Source organism: Sinohyriopsis cumingii, chromosome 18, assembly GCF_028554795.1.
Source record: "Sinohyriopsis cumingii isolate HCF-2022 chromosome 18, ASM2855479v2, whole genome shotgun sequence".
NCBI classification, from domain to species: domain Eukaryota; kingdom Metazoa; phylum Mollusca; class Bivalvia; order Unionida; family Unionidae; genus Sinohyriopsis; species Sinohyriopsis cumingii.
The window spans coordinates 28,005,264-28,027,141 of NC_142978.1; the positions used below are offsets into that span (position 1 = coordinate 28,005,264).

The window sequence follows — 21,878 nt, forward strand, 5'->3', positions numbered from 1 at the left end:
GTTCCGACCATCTGCACCCACGTAAACAGATTGTGGCTTGGTGAAACACTAACAAAAGAAATAAAAAATAATTTTAAAAAAATCCGGAAATGATTCTCACTTATTAGTATTAAAGACAATGAGCTCATTCACCCTCCAGGCATTATGGATTAACTGGAAAGCAAACGACGTACTCAAACCAACACTGAAGCCCTTTCAAACGATTTCTCACTTGGACATAAGGACTACCGGCGTTTTGTGAGTTTTCATAAAGATAAAGAAAAAATACAAACCTCTAAATTGACTGCGTATATCCATCATTACTCCCTTTGATGTTACTCTTAATGGCTATTCACATGACTTCGGCACTACAATGGCGGTTAGTGACATGTACTTTAGTCTGGTTTACTGCAGTTTACAAATGACACCATACGCTGGAGTTGTAAATTTCACAAAACTGGTACTGTAGCAAGACAAATTATTTTTAAATACTTTATTTGAGCAATCTTTGCTATTTATGCAGTCTTTGTTACAAAGGATTAAATGATGGTTAGAGGTGTTTATCCCGATATATGGTTGTTCAACTATAGTGTTATTTAATGTGCACTTTGTTTGCATACTACATTTATCCCGAGCTCTAGTGTTTACAAAGGATTAAGTTAAGGTCAGTGGTGTCAATCTGTTTTGATTTTTTGGCGATGCGGTCGTTCATAGCAGTGTCAAAATGCATATTTTGCCAAGAAATCGCGGTCGCTGGTCGCGTTCAGCAGGTGGTCGTTCATAACAGAGCGTTTATATAGTAAAATCGATCCGTGCATTACGATTGTGGTCGGAAATGACAGGTGGTCGCTCATAGCAGAGGTCGCTCATGACAGGTTTTACTGTAGCTCACTAAAAGGGAAACTTTCTCCACATCCAAAAGATGACAAAATTACTCAACAACTGTCACTGTAAATGCAAATACCAATGATAAATTGAGAGCTAGGTATTAATCTTCACATATGTTCATGATTTTTACCCATTTCAGTATAAAGCAGTTATCAACAGGGTACCTGTGTAAAGAATGAAGTCAACTTCCTTTGCTACGGACTGACACTAAGCAGGCAAATTAGATAATAGTAATCTATAATTGATGCACACTAAGTGATGCTGAATCTAGGGTGCATGTTAAGGGTAGAAAATGAACTCAGATTTACTAATGAGATGCATCTACTTGCCCAACAAAGTCGAGTTGCCCAGCTAACTTTTACCCAGTTAGGATGAGAGAATGAGTGTTTTTTCTGAGACCACTTAAGTTATTGTGTGGAGGCTAATTTTTTTCTTAAGTCACATATCCACACAGTCTTGCAACGTTGTTTGGTGTGGAACTACAATTATGATGTGGGAAACAAAACAAAAAAAAGATGGTTGACCTGACAGACAAATGGAGATTAATGGATGTCATAGTGGATGTTTAACAATGAAAATGTCATCCTCTCCAATTAACTTTTACGATTCCATCCAGATTTACTTCTTTGTTGAAAGGATGTTGTTATTTTCCTTCTGATAAAATATAATAGTATGGACTGAAGACTGAACACAAACTTTAATGCACAGATGTAAAAATCTTTTCAACAACAATTTGTTTCTTAAACATTACAACACAGTGATGACCAACTAATAGTTTGTCATAAGTCCATTCTTTCCCAAGACCCTCACAACACATACTGACCATGCCAATTTTTTCCCCAAGATCCTTGCAACATGTAATGACCATGTCATTCTTTCCCAAGATCCGCGCAGCATGCAATGACCATGCCATTCTTTCCCAAGATCCTCACAACATGTAATGACCATGCCTTTCTTTCCAAAGATCCTTACTGCACATACAGACCATGCCAAATCAGAATATACATGATAAGAAATAAGAGCTCTAATGTTGTTATTTTCCAGTGCTTTCAGTTTAAAAAAAAAATTCTTTGTAACAAAGTAGGTGATACACCTTGTTAACACTGGATACATATATGACTATCCTCAATTTAAGGAAAGTATGACAATCCTCAATTTAAGGAAGGTATGTGATTGCCTTCCCACTGCAAGTCAATGGTTGGCCATTTGGTCATTAGACACAGCTTGATAGGTGAAACATCTGTGATGATCTGAATTTCCAGTTCATCCTGTAGTATTGCAGTCCCTGATATATATTTTAACTGAAAAGTAAAGCAGATTTAAAATATTAGTTTTATCTAACATTGTCATCACAACCAACACCACAACAAATCAATCAACAATGCCATTAACACATCATCACTGCCCTCATGATCATCATGACAATTATCAGAACCCACCCCTGTACCAAACTAACTTTCTAAAAACTTTTGCATAATATGGCTAGGTATATGGATTCCATCTACTGTGTTATAACATGGGAGTGCTTTATAAAAAAAAGGCTAGTATATACTGTAAATTTTTACTGAAAAACCTTATGAACCTCAATACTAAGTTTCAAACAGTAATTATATCCTGAGCATCCAATTAACAAGGACATAATCATACCTTATTATTTAAACAGGATCTGGGAATACCATTATAATGATACAACTTGATCGCTTCTGGTACTTCTTGTCGAGTGTCTCCTGGGTAAAACTCCTCCATAAAACTGGATAATGTGATAATGCCTAAGTTTTCAGCATCTAGTTTCTCCTTCATAATGTTGACACTGAAATTGGACATATAAAATGGTATATCAACAGTTTTACTTCAAAGAGGGCTTACGTCAGTGTTTGAAGCAATCGTCTTGTCTTTTGTCAAAATGCCTTCTTTGCACTGGACACCAGAGGAGTCATAAAAACTTTAGAAGTACATACACTGCCAAGCATATCCATCCCTTTCAAACTACTTATTTTGTTCATGGTCTGTGTCATCAACAGATGTACTACAAGGCTGCTTAGTTGTTAAAGTGATAATCTGACCAGAATGGTTTTTGTTATGATAGAGGGACTAGCACCAAATCTCATCAATGGTCAGTTACTACTGGAGTGGACTGCAAGGAAGCCTGTTACACTGCTACTCCTCCTGGGATATAATTGTGCAGAGGGCTTGGTAGAATGTGCCCATACTATCACTGGTTAACTACCATCAAAGAAATACATTTTGCTCCAACAAATATTGTTTACTCCTTAAAATAAATTATCTGATTATAGATTTGAAGAATAGACAAGAGAATGAGGGAGGCACCACCCCTTATACTGATGTTGGCCCTGTCACTAGTCTCCAGTTTAATTTTTTTATATTCCCACTGCCTCTAATAGAGCGAAAGTAAGCGTTGTTACAAGATTGTCAATAACCTAGAAAGGAAGCCTGTTACACTACTAATATATATCCAACCAGGTCAAACTAAGCCCTTCAGGATTAAGACATCTGATGTAGAAGATAGAGAATGTCATGTCTAATCCCCACTGCATGGCCTGGGTTATGTCAATCAGGGATAATATGGCAACCGCCCTAATATTTTAGCCTGAGTACATCACCAATCATATTCAGGATGACAGAGTCTGAGTGGAAATGTTGTCTCTTTCTTTTTCTGTCAGTTGTTGTTGTTGTTGTGGGGTTTAACGCCATTTTTCAGCACACGATAGGCTCTGCATGGCGGCCTGTATTAATGGTGGAGGAAGAACCCGGGAAGAACGATCGACCCACGAGAAGCTACTGGCAAGCTTTCTCACATATCCACATTGGCCAAATCCTAGACTCGAACCCATGCAGACAGAGGTGAGATGGCAGTGATCCATAACCGAGAGCACTTTAGACCACTCGGCCACTCGGGACCCCTTTTTCTGTCAGTAAGAACAAGTGAGATCTCCCTCTTCTGACTAGCTGGTTCACTTTAGGTACCACTTCTGTGCTGACCAGGATATTAGAAAGGGGCAGCATCAGTGTGACACAACATTTTATGGAGAGAATGTGGCTGCTGGGAAGAGAAATGAGGTAAAACAGATCTTTGTCTCACTGTCTTATCACTGACCATATGAAAGTGAGTTCTTAAGGAAAAGGACTTTAAAGATATGTTTCCAGTATAGCATGCCCCAAGGGGATCCTTAATGCTTCTCTGATCTCTCCTTAGAAACAAGGGCTGGATTTTGGTTACTGATCAAGTGAGATGTTTGCCTCCCTGACAGCCTGTTTACTGACCCCTTTCATCTAGCCATGGAAATGAAGACTGGAAGAAAGTTGTTGTGATCTGACAAAGACTTTGTTGTGATATTGCAGAAAGGTGCTTGTGGAAAGAACAGCAAACTGTAGAATAATGAATGGACTCACCTATGTACTGGTGTGTCAAATGGCTCTGTTAAGTTCAAGCACCATATGAAAGAATAACACACTAGTGTGATTGTCATCAAGGTCCGAATGGAAGTGTCAAGGATGTGTTCGGATTGCTGAAACCAAAACAAGTCCCAAACCCAACAACAGATATTCCAAAAAAATGGAGTGTCATGGATGGATTTCTGGTCTATACATACAGAGGAATGTTTAAATTTCTCTGGGACTTCAGTGTGAAAAACAGTAATATGTGTCTTGTGGAAACCCAGGATGAAATCTGACAGATGTCAATGCAAATATAAATGACCATATCAACTGCATTGTGAAGCTGCCTTTCAAAGCCATGTGTTATATCACTAAGCCAGGCCTCGAGAAGAAGAGCGCTTCCAAGCATGAGCAGAAGCAGTAACTGGCAAGTGACTGGATTTGAGATCAAGCTCTTCATCTAAGGGGAGACAACTCTAGTTCCACTGATATCTTAGAAAGCAAGATATGTTTTAGCCATGGAGAGATGATTTATGAAGTGGTGGATGCACTCCTAACATATCGTGCCTGCTGGGGCACAACAAGAATTGTTGTTTGTCAGTCAATAGATCACAAAATGTTTCTACTCTGCTACAATATTGAAAATGTTCTGCTAAAATGTAATGATGCTTATATTTTGTGGTTTACAATAACACAGTCTCTATAAATAGTATTTTTGGGGGATAGTCCAATATCTACCTGAAGACAGGGCAAGTTACTTACTACTCTTTCTCTGATACAAGATCAAGTGTGCTCATTAAATCTCCCAGCAAGGATGTGCTTATGAAACCATTCCCTGCAAGAATAAAGAACAAAATTATTAACATTCATTATCATTATTAATATACACGCATTTTCAATGGAGACATGATCTGCAAAGCATATCAGTTGTGTGGAATGATATCATGATAATTTCTTACAATTGCTGGTTATGTCAACACAGTACAAGTACCTTCATTCAAACTACCTGGGAATACCCATTTAGTTTGACTGGGGGAATAATTCTGGACGAAATTTATTTCCTCTTGTTTAGTAATCAATATATTCAACAGTCACATATATAAAACCTACATTATATCAGCTCTTTGATCATAAATATTTTACTTTTTCATGCTAAATGTGTGTGACATCACTGGTGCCAAGAGGCAATATTTTGTGGTGATCTGTTACTGCGATAAAGTGGCTCAGTCTGGTTCAGTGTGTGGCACCAAATTCTTCCCATTGACAAATAAGAGAGAGGCACAAATGTGGATGCAGCTGAAGAGAAATGATGTTTAACCTGCAACTTTGTAAGGGCCCTGAGTGGCCGAGTGGTCTAAAGCGCTCTCCATTACGGATCACTGCCATCTCACCTCTGTCTGCGTGGGTTCGAGTCTAGCATTCAGCCAATGTGGATATGTGAGAAAGCTTGCCAGTAGCTTCTCGTGGGTAGGTGGTTCTTTCTGGGTTCTTCCTCCACCACTAATACTGGCTGCCATGTATAGCCTATCGTGTGCTGAAAAATGGCATTAAACCCCACAACAACAGCAACTTTGTGTTGAAAATGATACTTGATCATTTTTAAAAAAATGTTCATTTATGCTTTCACTTCCACATTTTCTGTGAATGTAGGAAAGTAATATTTTAGCTCATATCAATGAAATAATGAACATTTGAATAAATCTTCATCTTTCATCTGATGAATATCATGACCACTCTGTCACGGAATGGTGTAAATGTTGTTAATTAAATACATGTACTCGGGTTTCGTTTCTTTTCTCTGTACAACGATACCCGAAGGTGATTATAATATGGTCTATGTATTTCGAAATCGTGAGTACGATTCGTCCTGTGCCACACGTGCAAGGTGCCTTTGATAAAGAATAACGAAAATTCTAAAGGTATAAATACGTTACTACATGTAAAGGACCTTTACAATACTAATGGTTTTGTCAGCAAGCGGCCTGCTAAAAGGATTCGCACAACTCCAGCTGTAGGGGTAGGTAATTTTTGGGTTTTATGTGATAACTAGTGTATTACCATATTTACCTTTGCATGTTTGTTATAGTTTTCTTTACATACCATAATGCGTGCATTTTTTATTCTTGTTGCGACGTAGTGCAGGATTTATATTGGTAATGTAAAGCTACATTTTTTAAAAGAATTGTTTACTATTGTCTTATCAAGCAGGGTTAGGTTTACTATTGAACCTGTTTTGTAATTGCCATAATAATATAATCTTTTTAACTTACCATGTATAACGTCCTTACGTTATGTCTGTATCAAGTGTAGTACACTGTATCGGGTATATTTTCAGCTGAGTGTGAGTGTTTTGATGGTAGGAATGTCCGGGGTGTCCGGTGTTGTCAGAGGGTAGAAACGTCCGTGTGTCCGGAGCGTTTAAGGTGCCGGAGCGTCTAATGTCTAGCGTCCGGAGTGTCCAGAGGGACTAAGGTGACCCAGCTGTAGAGCCGTCAAAGGACCAGGGGGTCCGGAGGGTCTAATATTTCAAGTGTCCGGAGGGTCTAATATTTCAAGTGATCATAGCATTCCGAGGGTCCGGAGTCTATATTGGTTGTGAAATTGATTCAGAGGAGCTGTGGAGCGGATAAGGTGCACGGGTGACGGAGTGCATCTCCACACATGTATTTTTAGCTGTATGCTAATTTTGGGTTAGTAAGACCCAGTGTATTATTCAGGACTGGAAGGATAGATTGTATATCCGTTCTTGTTTAGTGACATAATTTCGCTACCTGAGCGAATACATTTTTTTACTATGAGCAAAGACTTACATTGTTTACTATTTGAGTGAACTATATTCATCTTTCCATTATTGAATCATTTGTGAAATCATTTATCCTGTGTTTTAGGGTTACTGAACTAAATTTATTTGTATATTTTTTCCATCTTTGAAACTGTGCGTTTCTTGTTAAATAGATCCAATATTTGGATTATAAATACGCACACATCTTCATAATCCACTACTCATATAAATCGCCACATTAAACCATATATCTGTGTCGTCAAAACGTGTTCTGTTGTTAATCCGAAATATCCCACCCGGTTATCTTGTTACACACTCATAATGAAAAGTTGCAGAGACTAATTGTTTCCATCGTGTCACTGATATTTTATGTAGAAATTCTTAAGAAACATTTCAACAGTAAAGTGACAATAAATTGTACAATATTAATCTGTACAGATAAAAATGAATGTTATAGAAATAGTTTAAAAAAACAATAGTCAGTTGAAAGGACTGATACTGTCTGAAAAGAACTTCCAGGAATTAAAGTTAAGACCATTTCTTGTTAATTTAGGACAAACCAGATATACGTACTATAGACGTATAGCAAAATATCCAGTCCAATATGACCATCAATTCAGGAAAATTAGTGACAAGATTTTCAATATGTTCATTATGGCAGCCATTTTAGATGTATGTGGGGCACCATTTTCATTTAGATCCAACTAAATACCAGATGAAGTCATTTGGTACAAACCCTATGTCAATATGACCATGAATTCTAGAGGAGTAATGATAAGATTTTCAACACAGCTGCCAAGATTGCCAGACTGGCATCTTTTTAATCAAGACCAACTAGATATCATAATTAGTCTTCAGTTGAAAACCTCATGTCAATATGAATTTCCTTTTGAGATAAGTAGCAATAACAAGATTTTCAAGATGGCTGCCATATTAGCCATACTTGCCCTCAGAATCCTTCTCGTGAAAATCATGTGCAAATATGATTTTCCATTCAGGAGATGTAGCAATAACAAGATTTTTATGATGGATCTGTTAGATCAAACACCATTTTCATGTTGAACCAACTGGACAACATAAAAAATCTTTTAGTGAAACCCCATGTTGATACGAGCCACCATTAAGTAGTAGCAATAACACGATCATCAAGATGACTGCTGTGGTTGCCATTAGTGAATCTTTTTGCATCACCATTTTCATTTAGTACCAACTAGACCTTGGAATAAATTCGTTAGTAAAGTTTGATGGCAATCCTACAAGTGCTTTAGGAGAAGTAGGAATAACATAACTTGCCAACAGATGGATGGATGTTGAACAACAGTCAGCAGGCTAGCCCATAAGCTCTTTTGGTTTATGACCAGCGACACTAATATAAAAATAAATAAATTCATCAAGCCATTTTGTGGCCTTCTAAAAGTAATTCTTAATTAAAGAAAGAAAATATTTTGAGATAAAATTGTATGCCATTTTCTCAGTGGCAAATTCTTTTTCCAAAAACTGAAGCATCAATTTAATTATTTAGACTGCCATTAATGATTTAATTAACTCAATTTGTGTTTCCACCAGTCATCTATTAAATTAACATGAATCTAAAAAAAGGAATATAATCATATTTTAATGAAAGAACAGACATAAGAGTTAAGTGAAAGAGCAAGTATAAAAATGAATGAATGAATAAATGAACAAACAAGAAATGACACAAACATAATCACAAAATACATTAATGCACAAGCAAATGAGAATAAACAAGAATATGAAGAAATAAACATTACAAGAGTGTAAAATTATAAGATCAAATGGACAAATTATGATTTTCATTCACAAATGACACTTCAGTTCATATTTTAACTATAATGAAATAAAGAAGTCAAGAAAGTTGCTAGGTTTAAATAACAAGATTGACAGATATCACTTTGGAATAAGAGTTCTGATTAGACAAAGCAGAGAAACAATTAGTCCTACAATATAAGTCAGTGACACTCATATTTATGATTTTGGGTCGCTGTCTTACTGTCTAAATAATGATGTGGTGTAGCATGTTCCAGGGTTGACAACCATTATAATGAGGGGCCAAATTTCCAGGAACATCTCACACACTTGGCAGCCCATTAAAACTGTCAATGGGTACCTTGGTACTTGGCTACCCAATTGTTCATAATTACTCGGGTAATAAAAAGAGCCATAGGGTACCCATTTACCGCATACAAGTTTTCTGCCAGTGCTTGATAAATAAGGCAGTACTCATTCTGCTTTCAAGTTGACAAACCTTTTGACAAAGCCTCAAATATGTGTACTTCTTCAGTGCCAAAAGAGGTCTGACTCCTCCAGTCAACAGTTGCCAATTATTTAACACTATGAATGAACCATATGAAATTCATCAAGCAGAACGGAGGAAATACTTACCTTCTGGGTCAAATCTTTGAAAAACTTGTCTAGCACTAGACTGTGGTGTTTCTTTAACAACGAGACTTTTTTCCTGACCGAAAAAGAAAGTATAAAGAAAATTAAATAAATTTATATTACCAAGGCAGGTAATATCGCATGTGAACAAAACAGTCAAGCATTCAAGGTATAAATAGTTAATATTAATTCAGAGTTTATTATGGCTCTAAATAACAAGTATTATTTACATTGCCATGTGCTTATTAGTTAAAAAACCTAGAACTACATTTGTTGTTAACACATTACGTAACTCTCACATGCATGTGATACAGTCACATGATGTATAATCATATTTGTTCTACGTAGTGTATTCTGAACACCAAAAGCATTTTTCAATTATTATTAGTGACATTATGTCTTTTCTCTGCCCATCTATCAGTATGTCTCTCCATTTTGTCTTCTGTCTTATCATGTAAATAAAAAAGCTTTAATGCTAACAAATACCCGGCAAAGAGAATGTTGTTTCAGAAAATTTAAAATTGAAATATTTTCCAATTTTATAATTGACATGAATCCAATCATTCTGAAACTAATACTTTTTGTTAAAATGTATTGTGCATTGTTGTTTCCATATTTTTTGTTGTATTGTTGTGCAAGGTAACTTAAATTTCACCAGGTGTTGTCATAATGATAATTAGGGAAAACAAATCTGTAAATAAAACGTAAAGAACATTATCTTTTCTGGGATAATTGATTGTGAGATTTGCAATAATTCTCAACAATCAGTCCCTAACTATTAACCAAAAAGCACAAAAATCCATGCATCATATTTTGCTAGCCCTACTTTTGAAAACCTTATTGAATTTCCTCAACATTTAGAAAACTTTTCATTTATCTCAAATATAAAGGGAACCTACCCCTCAATTTCATTTGCATATCTAGAATACAACTTGAATAAACAGAATGATTACTGACTTTTGATTTTAATTGACACTAGGGTCGTCAATTTATCACAGAAAATGATACTCATCTAGGCCTGCAATCCTTGCATCAATGACAATGAAGTCCATAATTGTTTAATGTTATCAAAGTCTAAGTTCGAAAAAGAAAACAAAAACCCAAATCTACCACTAATGATAGTGGGAATGTTTCTCTGACATTATACATACAACTCAGCACCATATATAATGTAGATGGGAGGGATTAAGCCACACAGTAAAATACATAAACCTCAAAAAAGGAAGACTTACACTGAGCAATGTATTACTACGTTTGAATTAATTAGAACTACAGTGCAACCCCACTACAACATGCCCCGCAGAAACGCGAATTCGGATATAACGCAGTCATGGCGTGGATCCCGAAATTTCCTATATTCATTCACAGATGAAAAATATTTTTTGGTCCAAGTACGTGAAATAGTGTAAAAAAAAATTAATCATCATTTTGGGGAAGAGATCGCATATGAATTAGTATATAATACGATCGTGGCATGGTTCCAGAAATGTTAAATACACGTACATGTATTTTTCTCCTACCGCGATTTTGTTTCAAGTACAAGAAATAGTGTGTAAAATGGCTACTATCACTTTGGGGAAGAGTTCACATATGAATTTGTATATAATATGGTTGTGGTGTTGGTTCCAGAATGTTTAATTACATGTACCTGTATTTTTCTTGTACTGGGAACGTTTTTTTTTTTAAGTACGAGAAATAGTGGGTAAAACGTTATTATCACTTTTGGGAAGAGTCTGCATATGAATAATATGTTCGTGGGGTGTTTCCTGAAATATTAAATACATGTACGTGTATTTTTCTCGTACCAGAAAACAATTTTTTTTAAGTATGTGAAATAGTGTAAAATGTTTATTATCATTTTGAGGAAGAGGTAGCGTATGAATTTTAATATAATACGATCGTGGTGTAGCTTCTGAAATTTACCAATTTCACCAGGTTCTTGAAGTGTTATGCCAATATAAAACTATCACAAATGTTACTTATTACTGATCCATGAATAAAGCCAGTAAGTTGTCTTTGTGATTGTCTTCAATTAATTATGTATACAATCATTACTCAAACAAAAGCCAACAATTGTTTCTTCTTTAACTGCATACACAAACAAGAAGCAGACAATGAGGTGGTTGACAAAAGAGTCTCACAATTTAATAAACATAAAAAAAGAAAGCCGCCAACATGTTTGCTGGGCTTGGCAATGTTATTAGTCACAATCAGTTGACCAGTAAATAATGTCTGCTTTATTAGCTGGAGATTTAATGGGTATGAAACTGTACAAGAGTTCAGCTTTAAATTTGTTTTATAAAAGTGACTTGTGACCATTGCAAGCCTACTGCACTTTGTTCTCTGGTTTTATATGGGTATGGTGTTTGTTTACAAACTCGTTATTAATTTCCTATTTTTCATAAAAATATTTTACTGTTATGGAAAAGCAAGTTCACAAACACTAGTCATTCTCTGCACTTTGCGCAATGATTAGTATAGTAGTTTTCACACGTTTCTTTCGATATTCACAAAAGTTATATGCACGCTGAAAGCATGTACTGATTGTTAATTATTATTGCTGTAGTTGTTCAAACGAAAAGGCGTACAAGCATTAATTACTGGAAATTTGCAATGGATAAATGTACATGGAGACACATGAGAAAATTTTAGCAGTATGAAATTTGTACAGACACCATTCACAGACCCGGAAATGTAATGAACCATACACATGCTTTGACTTTCTTAACCTAATCTTACTGTTAATTTTTCCCACTGAATTCAGAAACATAATGATGTGTGACAAAATTATTGAATAGTTTAAATATGGATGCAATTTTTGCAATGGAATTACATGTATTATGGATTAATTGCAAGCCCAGATAGTACAATATCAGATGGTAAGTAAACGGTGTTAATACTCTGTTCATGCTGTATATTAGACGTTGAATTCAGACACAATGATCTGGGACAAAATTATTACATATTGTAAATTTTTCAATGGAATTACATGCATTATGGATGAACTGCATGCCACGATGACACAATAGTAAATGGTGTTGATACTCTATTCATCATATACATTAGACATGAATACATGCATATGTGCCGATGAGTTTGTTCTCTGAAAAAAGTAAAATACTTTAAAACCCTGCATTAATGTGACCCGGATATTAATGTGATCCAATTTTTTAAATCCCTATTATCGCGTTATAGCAGGGTTCCACTGTACCTATAAGGTATTGAAAACAAGAAGCCCAAATAGGCCTGATATCACTCACCTACTTACAGCTGCTCATTTTATTAAGCAGGTTTAAATGTTATTGTAAGAACTATCTTCCAAAATGTTTGATCATGCTGATTTTACCTGTTTACCATATCTGGGTAAAAATTCTTTTTAGAGGTAAAGGCATAATCATTATGCACAGTCTCTTACTCATAAACCATGTCATATAGACATTGATGATAATAAACCCAAGAGATCATAAATATTGCTTCAAGAGCAGTAACAAGGTCAGACAATCAGATGCAAGATCACATTATTAATACACATGGATCACATTTTCTTTTTTAATTGTCAATGATGTTGATAATACAAGTCCATATTCCAATTTTGATCAAAGTCAGAGCAGAATTATAGCTTCCTAAGTGGTAACAATCTCAGCCAATCACATACTAAATAACCTTATAAATATGCATATATTATGCTCATTACAGACAGTCCAAGATATTGATGATATAAGTATATATTCCAAGTTTGATCAAATCAAATCAGAATAAGGCCTCCATAATAAGTTCAGCCAATCAGATGCAAGATCACCTAAACAGTATCCATGGATTTCACTCATTACTGAATTTGTCAAATATATTAACAACTGGCCCACATATTCCAAGTTTCATCAAAATCAAATAAAAAATGTGGCCCCCAGCATGGCATCAGTATGTGTGAATTTCGCTCATTATCAAACCTGCTTAAGGCCTTGATGGAATAAGCATACATGAAAATTCAAGAATGAAACAGACATATCTTTACAGAAAAAAGAGATGCCATCTTTATAGAAAATAGACTAATTTCTAATTTATATTCTCAGACAAAAATTAGAAAATGGGGTAACCTATTTAATTCATGTTTGGCAAAATGACCAAGACTAAAAGCTGCCAGAGAGAGATAATGCTATCTTTCTTCATTTCATCTCTAGAATTACTACCGTACTGCAGCCTCATTTTAATACAAAATATTGCAAAATAGCAACCATGTTCACAAAAAAGCAACACTTACCCTCGAAAACAAAACAGTAATATGTGTTTCACTGGCTAAAAGCCAAATGGGATACTTTGGATTCTTCAAATACCAACCAACCTGCAAGGAAAACAATGTGAAATATGTGTTTTATGAAATTCATGCAAACACTTTAATTTTATGAAATTCATGCAAATACTTTAATCAAACAGAACTACATACAAAACTAAAATACAGATTCATTACAACATAAACTTTAGTTTTTGACCTCGTACACTCTCACGAAATATTTACTTTGTAACAAATAGTGTTAAATTGCAAAGTTGATGTCTTATCACTGTGTTTACAATACTGCCAGCAAATCTGGAGAGACTATCATAACAAAATGCAGACAATTATAACAAAATGTATGTTTCATTTATTCCCTACAACATGTTTTCATCATTTGAAACATTATTTCTGTACATGTCTGTGGTCTCAGTCAACTAGCAAATGACATTTCCAGTCAGGTTACTTAATCTTTACATAAATATACATAACTTCAGAAAAAGGCTTTAGTAAGTTAGACGAATTGTGACAATGACAGTTGTGAATTTCTCAGAACAAATACACATAATCCTATCAGCTAAAGAGATCAAAGGTAGCAATTCAGCCTCTGTTGTGACACTGCTGAGCTCACAGATAAATACCTTACATGTAGGAGTGCATCAAAAATCAGAAAAAAGTTAAATTCTATCTCAACAATGATCTTAATTTGATAATAAACTGCTGCTGCCAAGACAGGAAATCCCAACTGCAAGACTGCTGCTAAAGAGAGAGGAAATCCCAACTCAATATGATCTAACAGAGTTTGATAAGAACTACAAAACTGCCATTGCAGAGATAGGAAATCAAAGTAATGAGAATACTGGTAACTTTTAGTGTTGAAGTAACTCTTATAATATTAATATAAGATCCAAAGAACACACCTCCTGAGAAATAACAATTCATGGTCCTTTTTAGTGTCACAAAAATACAGTAAAACTTGTCATAATCGTCACCTAGACTCAAGAACCATTCCCATTTCTTGCTGTCAAATATACCCTATAAGTGTAACTCATTTAATGGTCACTTGCATTTTGCAGTCATTGGCCAGGTGTTTCCTAACCAGAGGTTTCTACCTGTTTAAAGTGCTCACTCAAGCATATCTAATATGCAAATGAAACATTTTTTCAATTATTAACACATGCATTGTTTAGGTAAAGACATATCATCTGTAAAAATGTCTTATCTTGCTTATTTTCACTGTTTTTGAGTAAATGTCTGGCGGCTTTAAACTGGCTAGTCACCCCTCTTTTCCATAAAAAATTTGAATAAAGCCATAATATTGATTAGCAATTTAATGTTGCCATAATCATTATTCTTACAGCTCCTCCACCTATGCTGATTCATTGAGAATTAATTCCTAATTCTACTATCATTTAATTTAGATTAACAATATTCAACAATTTCTATCCATGCTTATTGCATAACAAGAGTCAGGAAATAAAAATCATGGTAAGTTCATCCAATATTTTTATAATGCATAATTTACACAATGCTCAATTCTTTCAGTTAAATGGACTATAATCAATATAAACAGACAATTAACAAAGTAAAACAACCAAAGCATAATAACAGTATGAATGAGTTTTTTAATACCATAAAAGATAATGGACCAACACTGCAGCCACTATTATGTATAAGGTATTATGTTGGCTTAAACTTTTCAAGGAATGCAATACCAAATTCTGCAAGAACACAAAACTGCAGACAAAACCTTTGTTCAACTAGCTGTAAATTTAAGATGGCAGCAGTATTTCAACTTAAAATGCATCACAGATCTGTGAACAAAGGTCACCTGTTAGTTGTGGGCATGACACTTTCTATATTTGCCTATGTCTATTACTGTTAAGACAACCAACTTGTTGCAATATAAAAGTAGCTTAGCTAACTCCTTACCATAAATTTTAAATAATCTATGAATGAAATCCTGTTCCAAGAGAATTTATAAATTGTAAGTTTTTCCATCAACTCTTTGAATAGGAAATCACGCAAACTGCTTGAAATAATAATAATAACAATAATAATAATAATAATATTCAGTGTATAGTATTTATTCAAGAACCAAGTTTGTAAAGCAAAGCTGCATTTGGAGGTTAACATTATACAAAAGGTCTGTTTGGCCTTTATCATGTGTGATTGCTATTTACTGACAGGTTTGACTATTATAATAAATTTTCATTTCTGTATATGTCACAGCTGAAACATTTGCAAATCACTGTGACATAATTTCCTTTTGAAATCAGTCTGTACTATTGTTTCTGGTTAATACAATCAGTATTACAATATCAAAGAGATAACTACAACCAGTTCTAATCATTTACAATAATTTGAGTTGCCTCCCTTGACATAAAAAAAAGCTCAGAAAGGCCAGTGGATTAATGATTTGTTTCTAATATTAGTAAGGCTATAATAATTGAAATCCCTCCAAAACAAAGATGACCTCTGATTCCAAATGAGCTGGCTTACAATCTTGTACTAAACCATTATTTACACTTTTCCAAAATTTTCTTTAAAGTCAATTGATGATCAAAAATAAAATGAGGGGAAATAGTCTTATCATAACGCACTAATTATATACTCTTCCGCATCCATCTTTTTCTTAAACCCTGGGTGGATGGTCATCAAACCTGGTACATCAGCTGACCATATGGTGAACATGTGAACCAAAAATGTAAGTTACAGTTGACACGTACAGATAATTTTTTACCCTAATTTATGCATGATCATAATGTGTCAAATTCATTATTGCCCTGAATTCTTGATACTTTCTGAACACAAAACTGTAAATAAAGCTCAAAACTAGAAGTTCTGATATGATACTTGGGGGATATCTATGTGTTTGTACTTTGGAAAAGAAAAAGAACCAGATTTAAATTAATCTAACTTGATTTCAATTAAATGTACAGAGTCAAAATTTGATCCTGAGTTTGAGAATAATGCTAACTAGAAATATATTTACACCAACCCTTTTTCAGTACATACATTTTTTGACCCAAAGGCAAAATATAACTTAGGTGTGACAGACAGTGCAGACAGAAGAATGGCCGGACAAGAATAAGACTATATGCACTTCCATAATGAGAGGGCAACATTATATAAACTTACACAAGGAAAGTGGGTATTATATTCACTTCCACATAATGAGAGGGCAACATTATATAAACTTACACAAGGAAAGTGGGTATTATATTCACTTCCACATAATGAGAGGGCAACATTATATAAACTTAGACAAGGAAAGCAGTTATTATATTCACTTCCACATAATGAGAGGGTAGCATTATATGCACTTCCACTGTTGAGTATATACATGAAATGATATAAAATTACCTACCTCACAGTACCGTAAATGTTCCATATATGTTAAAAATCCTATCACAGCCTGCCTTGGAATTCCATGAAGTTCTGAAAGAAAATTATATAAAATAATGGACTAAACCTAATGTCTGTTCCAGTAAAACATATATCCCCTGTGGGGATGGCACTTCAAAAATAATCTTCTGTAGGAGGTTGTGTTTCAAACTATTTTGATTCTGACAATGGAAGGTTGGTTAGGAAAATCACTTCTGTTGTGGGTTGTGTTAACAAAATGAGAAATCGTTGGTGGGGTTGTCAGAAGAAAAACAACAAATATGTGTTTAAATTTACATCTAACCCCCTCCTAGTGGTCCAATGTGAATAAAACAGTGGGTCAGAAAATGATGCCAGTACACGTGAGTGCATGTAATTTGTACGAATTCATGTACTCTTAAAGCAGTGAAGTGATATGTATTCCACAACTTACGTCAATGTTGTGGATATAAAATATGTGCTTTACACAGTATGCAATTTTTTATTAAACTTTTAACTTTAAAAGTACATTTTGCAATGCAATTTGCACTGCCAGTAGCGGTCTTGCAGCACTCGATACGGTATCCAGATAGCTGGACACTTCGGTTTGACATGAATGGCTGTTAAACTAAATCTGATTGGTTCACTGAGCCCTGGAAGGAGCATTTATGGTAGTTGTAACCACATTTTCATCATGAAAGTTTTACAAATGCATGTTTTGAATAAGGTCCATACAGGAAACCAAAATGGTCGAATTACAACAGGGTTTGTCCTCAGACGACGTTTTCAGTTGTCAAATACTGGCTGGTGATAGCTAAGATGACAAAAAAATTCATGTATATCGGTGTGTTGGACATTGGGAAAATGTCATTGGAAATACCAGTGTATGATTTTGAGTGTGAGTCCGATGTAAGTATTCGATGGGCAATATGCCGTTCATATTTATTCAAGATACTCATGTCTGAACAAGCAGACTATGGGAATGTTGGACTTAAAACCCTAATACAGCATTATGGAAGATAAAAATTCTGGCATAAGAGGCAGCAATGCACTGATTCAAGGAAGTGGATCTTTGGCAGAGTTCATGTTGGTGAAAACTCAGAGGTCTCGGAAATGCTTAATAATGCATATTTGGATGCCAATTTTTTATTGGGGATGCAGAAAATCACTTAGGCAAGTGTCCTCCATACATAAATAATAGGTGGGCAACAAAATTCAAAGACTTGCCAGTCCTGCTTTAGCCACCTGCTTATTGGGAAAATGTATTGATCAAATTAGCTGAGCTGATATCTACAATGACAGAATTTAGTGGCTGAAAGCCACCACCCATGTACATTTCACCAGTATAAGAGTACATCAAAAGAACATGCTGCAATAGCTGGGTGGCAAGATCAAAGGCTTTGACTGGCAGCTGGGTGGGAAAATCTGCTGATTTTTACAGTGCTTGAATTCAGAGGCAAAAAGACCCAGATATGTACATGTGGTCATTTATAACAGTACATCAAATAAACAACTTTAGCTTTCATTATTGGGTTCATTTCCATTTGTAGCAGAGTAAGCAGTGCATGTGACCTATGAATCATGACATGTTGAGACTTTGACTTGAATGAGTATTTTGGGGTTCAAAGGCAAACTGACGAAGATTGTAACGAGATTCAGGAGGGTGCTAAAGTTGTAAGAACTGATAATTTGGATGGGACAGTAGCCAAGTGTAAGAAAGTGTGTGATGCCTAGCTTTGTGCTTTGAATAAGACCTTCTTTGGATTGACAAAATTCAGACTCTGATGGACAAACAAGAGCTATGTCAGTGTTATAAAGAAGGTAGAAATTAAACTCAATGGCAACCAATAGTTCTTATAATCTGCATAGTTTTCTGGGAGGGGACTGCAACTTTTGCTGGTGGGATACTTATTTTTACCAAAATGGGAGTCATGCATTCCTATTTAAAATCCTAGTGAGGCCTCTGGAAAACTTTTCTTTTTGGAACAGAGATATCCAAGAGAGAATACCCATGGGGCCATACCTGTGAGATGTTGAAAATTGCACAACCATAAAGAACAATAATTTGTTCAAGCTAGTTATGCATATGAATTTCAGACAGCATGCAATGAAAGGAGTTCTCAGCATAGAATAATATTTGTACATAGTGGAGGAGGATCATACTAAATTCAGAAACAATTAACAGATCAATGCTCATAGGGAACATCAGAGAATCCCCATATATAATTATGTGTGTGTAGATCTCTCATTGGCAGAACCACTATGGCAACAAAAGAATGAGACAAACTTTCAGATCATGGAGATGTATTACCAAATGAAGTACATGCAAAAATTAAAATGACAGTAAACATAAGAGATTGAATGATTTGTGTAAACACAAAGCAAGATGAATACAATTTGTCCTGTTTGTGTTCGGTTCTTCCTATGTATATTTTGATCATGGTGATATTTTCTGCAGACCTTTTGGCACTTTAATAGTTCCAAGCCATCATTTGGTATTTGTATTACAAATTGGATTACTATTATCAAGTACACAACATTTGAAGCAGTGTCATTAACTAATGATGAAACTGAAGAAAAAATACTTGATGTCATTCTGATATATGGACTCTTTACTACACTACTAATCTGTTCATCCTGATTATATTTTTACCATCTCCTTTAGTTTTACTAGTACCAGTAAAATTGTAACTTCTATTTTCTTGCAATTTAAATATTTGTAATCAAGTGTTATTGTCAAAAATTAAAATGTGCTTAGTTTTGTTGTAAAATCTAAAACTATTAATTAGCAAAGGACTGAAGTAAAAAGTGGGTCAACTTTATGTGTGCAGAAATTATTGCCATATTACAATGTTGTTAGAAACAACAGAATAGTTGTACAAGATGTATTTTGCAAAGTTGAAGAACCAGTACTTACTTGTATTGTCACCACATGTTCCATTTAAATAATAATATCATTATTTCTGTATATTCCTCTCAGTATTTTCCCAGTGGTCATTATTTTATGATCTGATGTTGTTCGTTTCTTGTGCAATTTTTTTACACATCCAGAATTCTCACAGCATCATTAAAAAACAATGTAATCTGCACCAAATTGAGTTGTTTGAGAAGAAATTCATTTTTTTAAACCCAAAAATCACTGAAGCTATGAGTTCTGGCATTAAAGTCTCACATTAAATAACATTTGAAGTAGCCATGATAGTAATATGAGGATGCAACTGTATTAATTTCACCTTTGGTGTATTCAAATCTTGAATGTGATGGAGGAACATGGCTCTAAATTAAACACATCAATTTTAGAACCTGTTCAATGACTATGAATCAAGTATATAATCCAACTGAATTGCTAGAATTTTTTCAATTCTTTTGACAACATCATAATTAACTGTGAAATATGGAATAAGCCTATGGTCTTTCTGCCACATTACTACAGATACGAAAGAATGAGAACCAAACTATAAATCAGAGAAGACAAAATAGAGTATATATGGGTTTGACCATCTCTAATTGGTTGATGATGAAAGTAAGATTTTAGTAAAAAGAATCTTTTGAGAGCTTGTCCCACTTGTAACTGAAAAAGGTGAGGGACATTGTTTCATTAACATAATTTCCATCCCTTTACAGACCCAAGCTTGGATGACTCATTACTGAGATCAGCAGCTGACTCTTTGGTGCAGTATTGAAAGCAGATTTCAAATTTGTGTTGGTCCAGAAAATGGTGCAGCTGTTATGGTTTTGTTTTTACAAAAGTTGTCATCATAGATGTGTCTATACTGATATAAATTTGATCATGAGCACTTAAAATTCTAAGTTATTGAATTTTAATATCATGGTGTTTGCACAGGTTTACAGGGGAAACTGAATTAGCACAGCAAGTCTAGAATTCGTGAGTTTTGTGCAGAAACATGGAATCCAAGTAGAATACATCCATAAATGTAAAGGTTTTCAATCTTGGAATTAGTCTCCCCATTGCATTTCACACTGATATGCATATTCACAGACAATTATTATAAAAGTAGGAAAAGTAAGTGACAAATTTAGATACATATCATACACAAGATAAACAGTATGTGGAGGGGACAAGATCATAAGAACAGGCTGGAATGGAGAAGTATACTAAACACAATAATGAGTAGAAGTGTGACTCTTTTTTCAGTGGGAAATATTATTTTCTCAGCTTCAGTAAGAAATGACATCAAAGAGAAGACAAAGTGTACAGCGACTTAAAAGATATATCAAATTGATTTTACCCTTCTGGTTATATCTGTTCTGGTTTGTTTCTGTCCATTCTGGTGATTATGTCCAATGAATCAGTATGGTTGGAAAAATAAATTGGCAAATTTGGCAGATTATGATTACTGGTATACACTGTACTTCTGGCCGAGAGATGTGAATAATTTTATTTCTTGGTTTGTTGATTCTGGTTTTTGCTCAATTCAAATGCATCACTGAAAAACACTGATGCATTCTCAAACTTTGTTACAAATATTTATTACAGATGCATATCTCCAGATATTGGTGAATATAGCTTAAATAAGTTATGGACATTTTTAGAGAAACTTTAAGGGAGCTAAAATGTAAACTTTTTGGCAACATGTGATGCAAGATTGCTTAAAAATTCTCCATCTCGTATGCTCACCATGAAAAATCCATTTGTACAAACTGTTGATGACTTTTTGGTAACTGACAGAAAGGCATAACTGACGATATTCCAAAGTCTACAAAAATTACTTGAGTCAAAATTTATAAACTCATACAGCTGTAGCAAAAATGATGGACTAGTATCTTTGCTGTTGTTGC

General features: G+C 34.7%; 1 protein-coding gene across 1 annotated transcript in view; it reads right to left on the minus strand.

The window, feature by feature from the left end:
- Nucleotides 1-1,549: 1,549 nt before the first annotated feature.
- The window catches only part of LOC149776284 (ubiquitin carboxyl-terminal hydrolase MINDY-3-like), a 43,511-nt gene continuing 23,182 nt past the window's right edge, over nt 1,550-21,878 (minus strand). The window contains exons 7-12 of the mRNA XM_089942731.1: nt 17,083-17,153; nt 13,704-13,784; nt 9,449-9,521; nt 5,026-5,098; nt 2,515-2,677; nt 1,550-2,168 (exon numbers count right to left, since the gene is read on the minus strand). Coding sequence (XP_089798857.1) covers nt 2,019-2,168; nt 2,515-2,677; nt 5,026-5,098; nt 9,449-9,521; nt 13,704-13,784; nt 17,083-17,153 — 611 coding nt within the window. The 3' untranslated portion in view covers nt 1,550-2,018. The remainder of the gene's footprint in view (nt 2,169-2,514; nt 2,678-5,025; nt 5,099-9,448; nt 9,522-13,703; nt 13,785-17,082; nt 17,154-21,878) is intronic.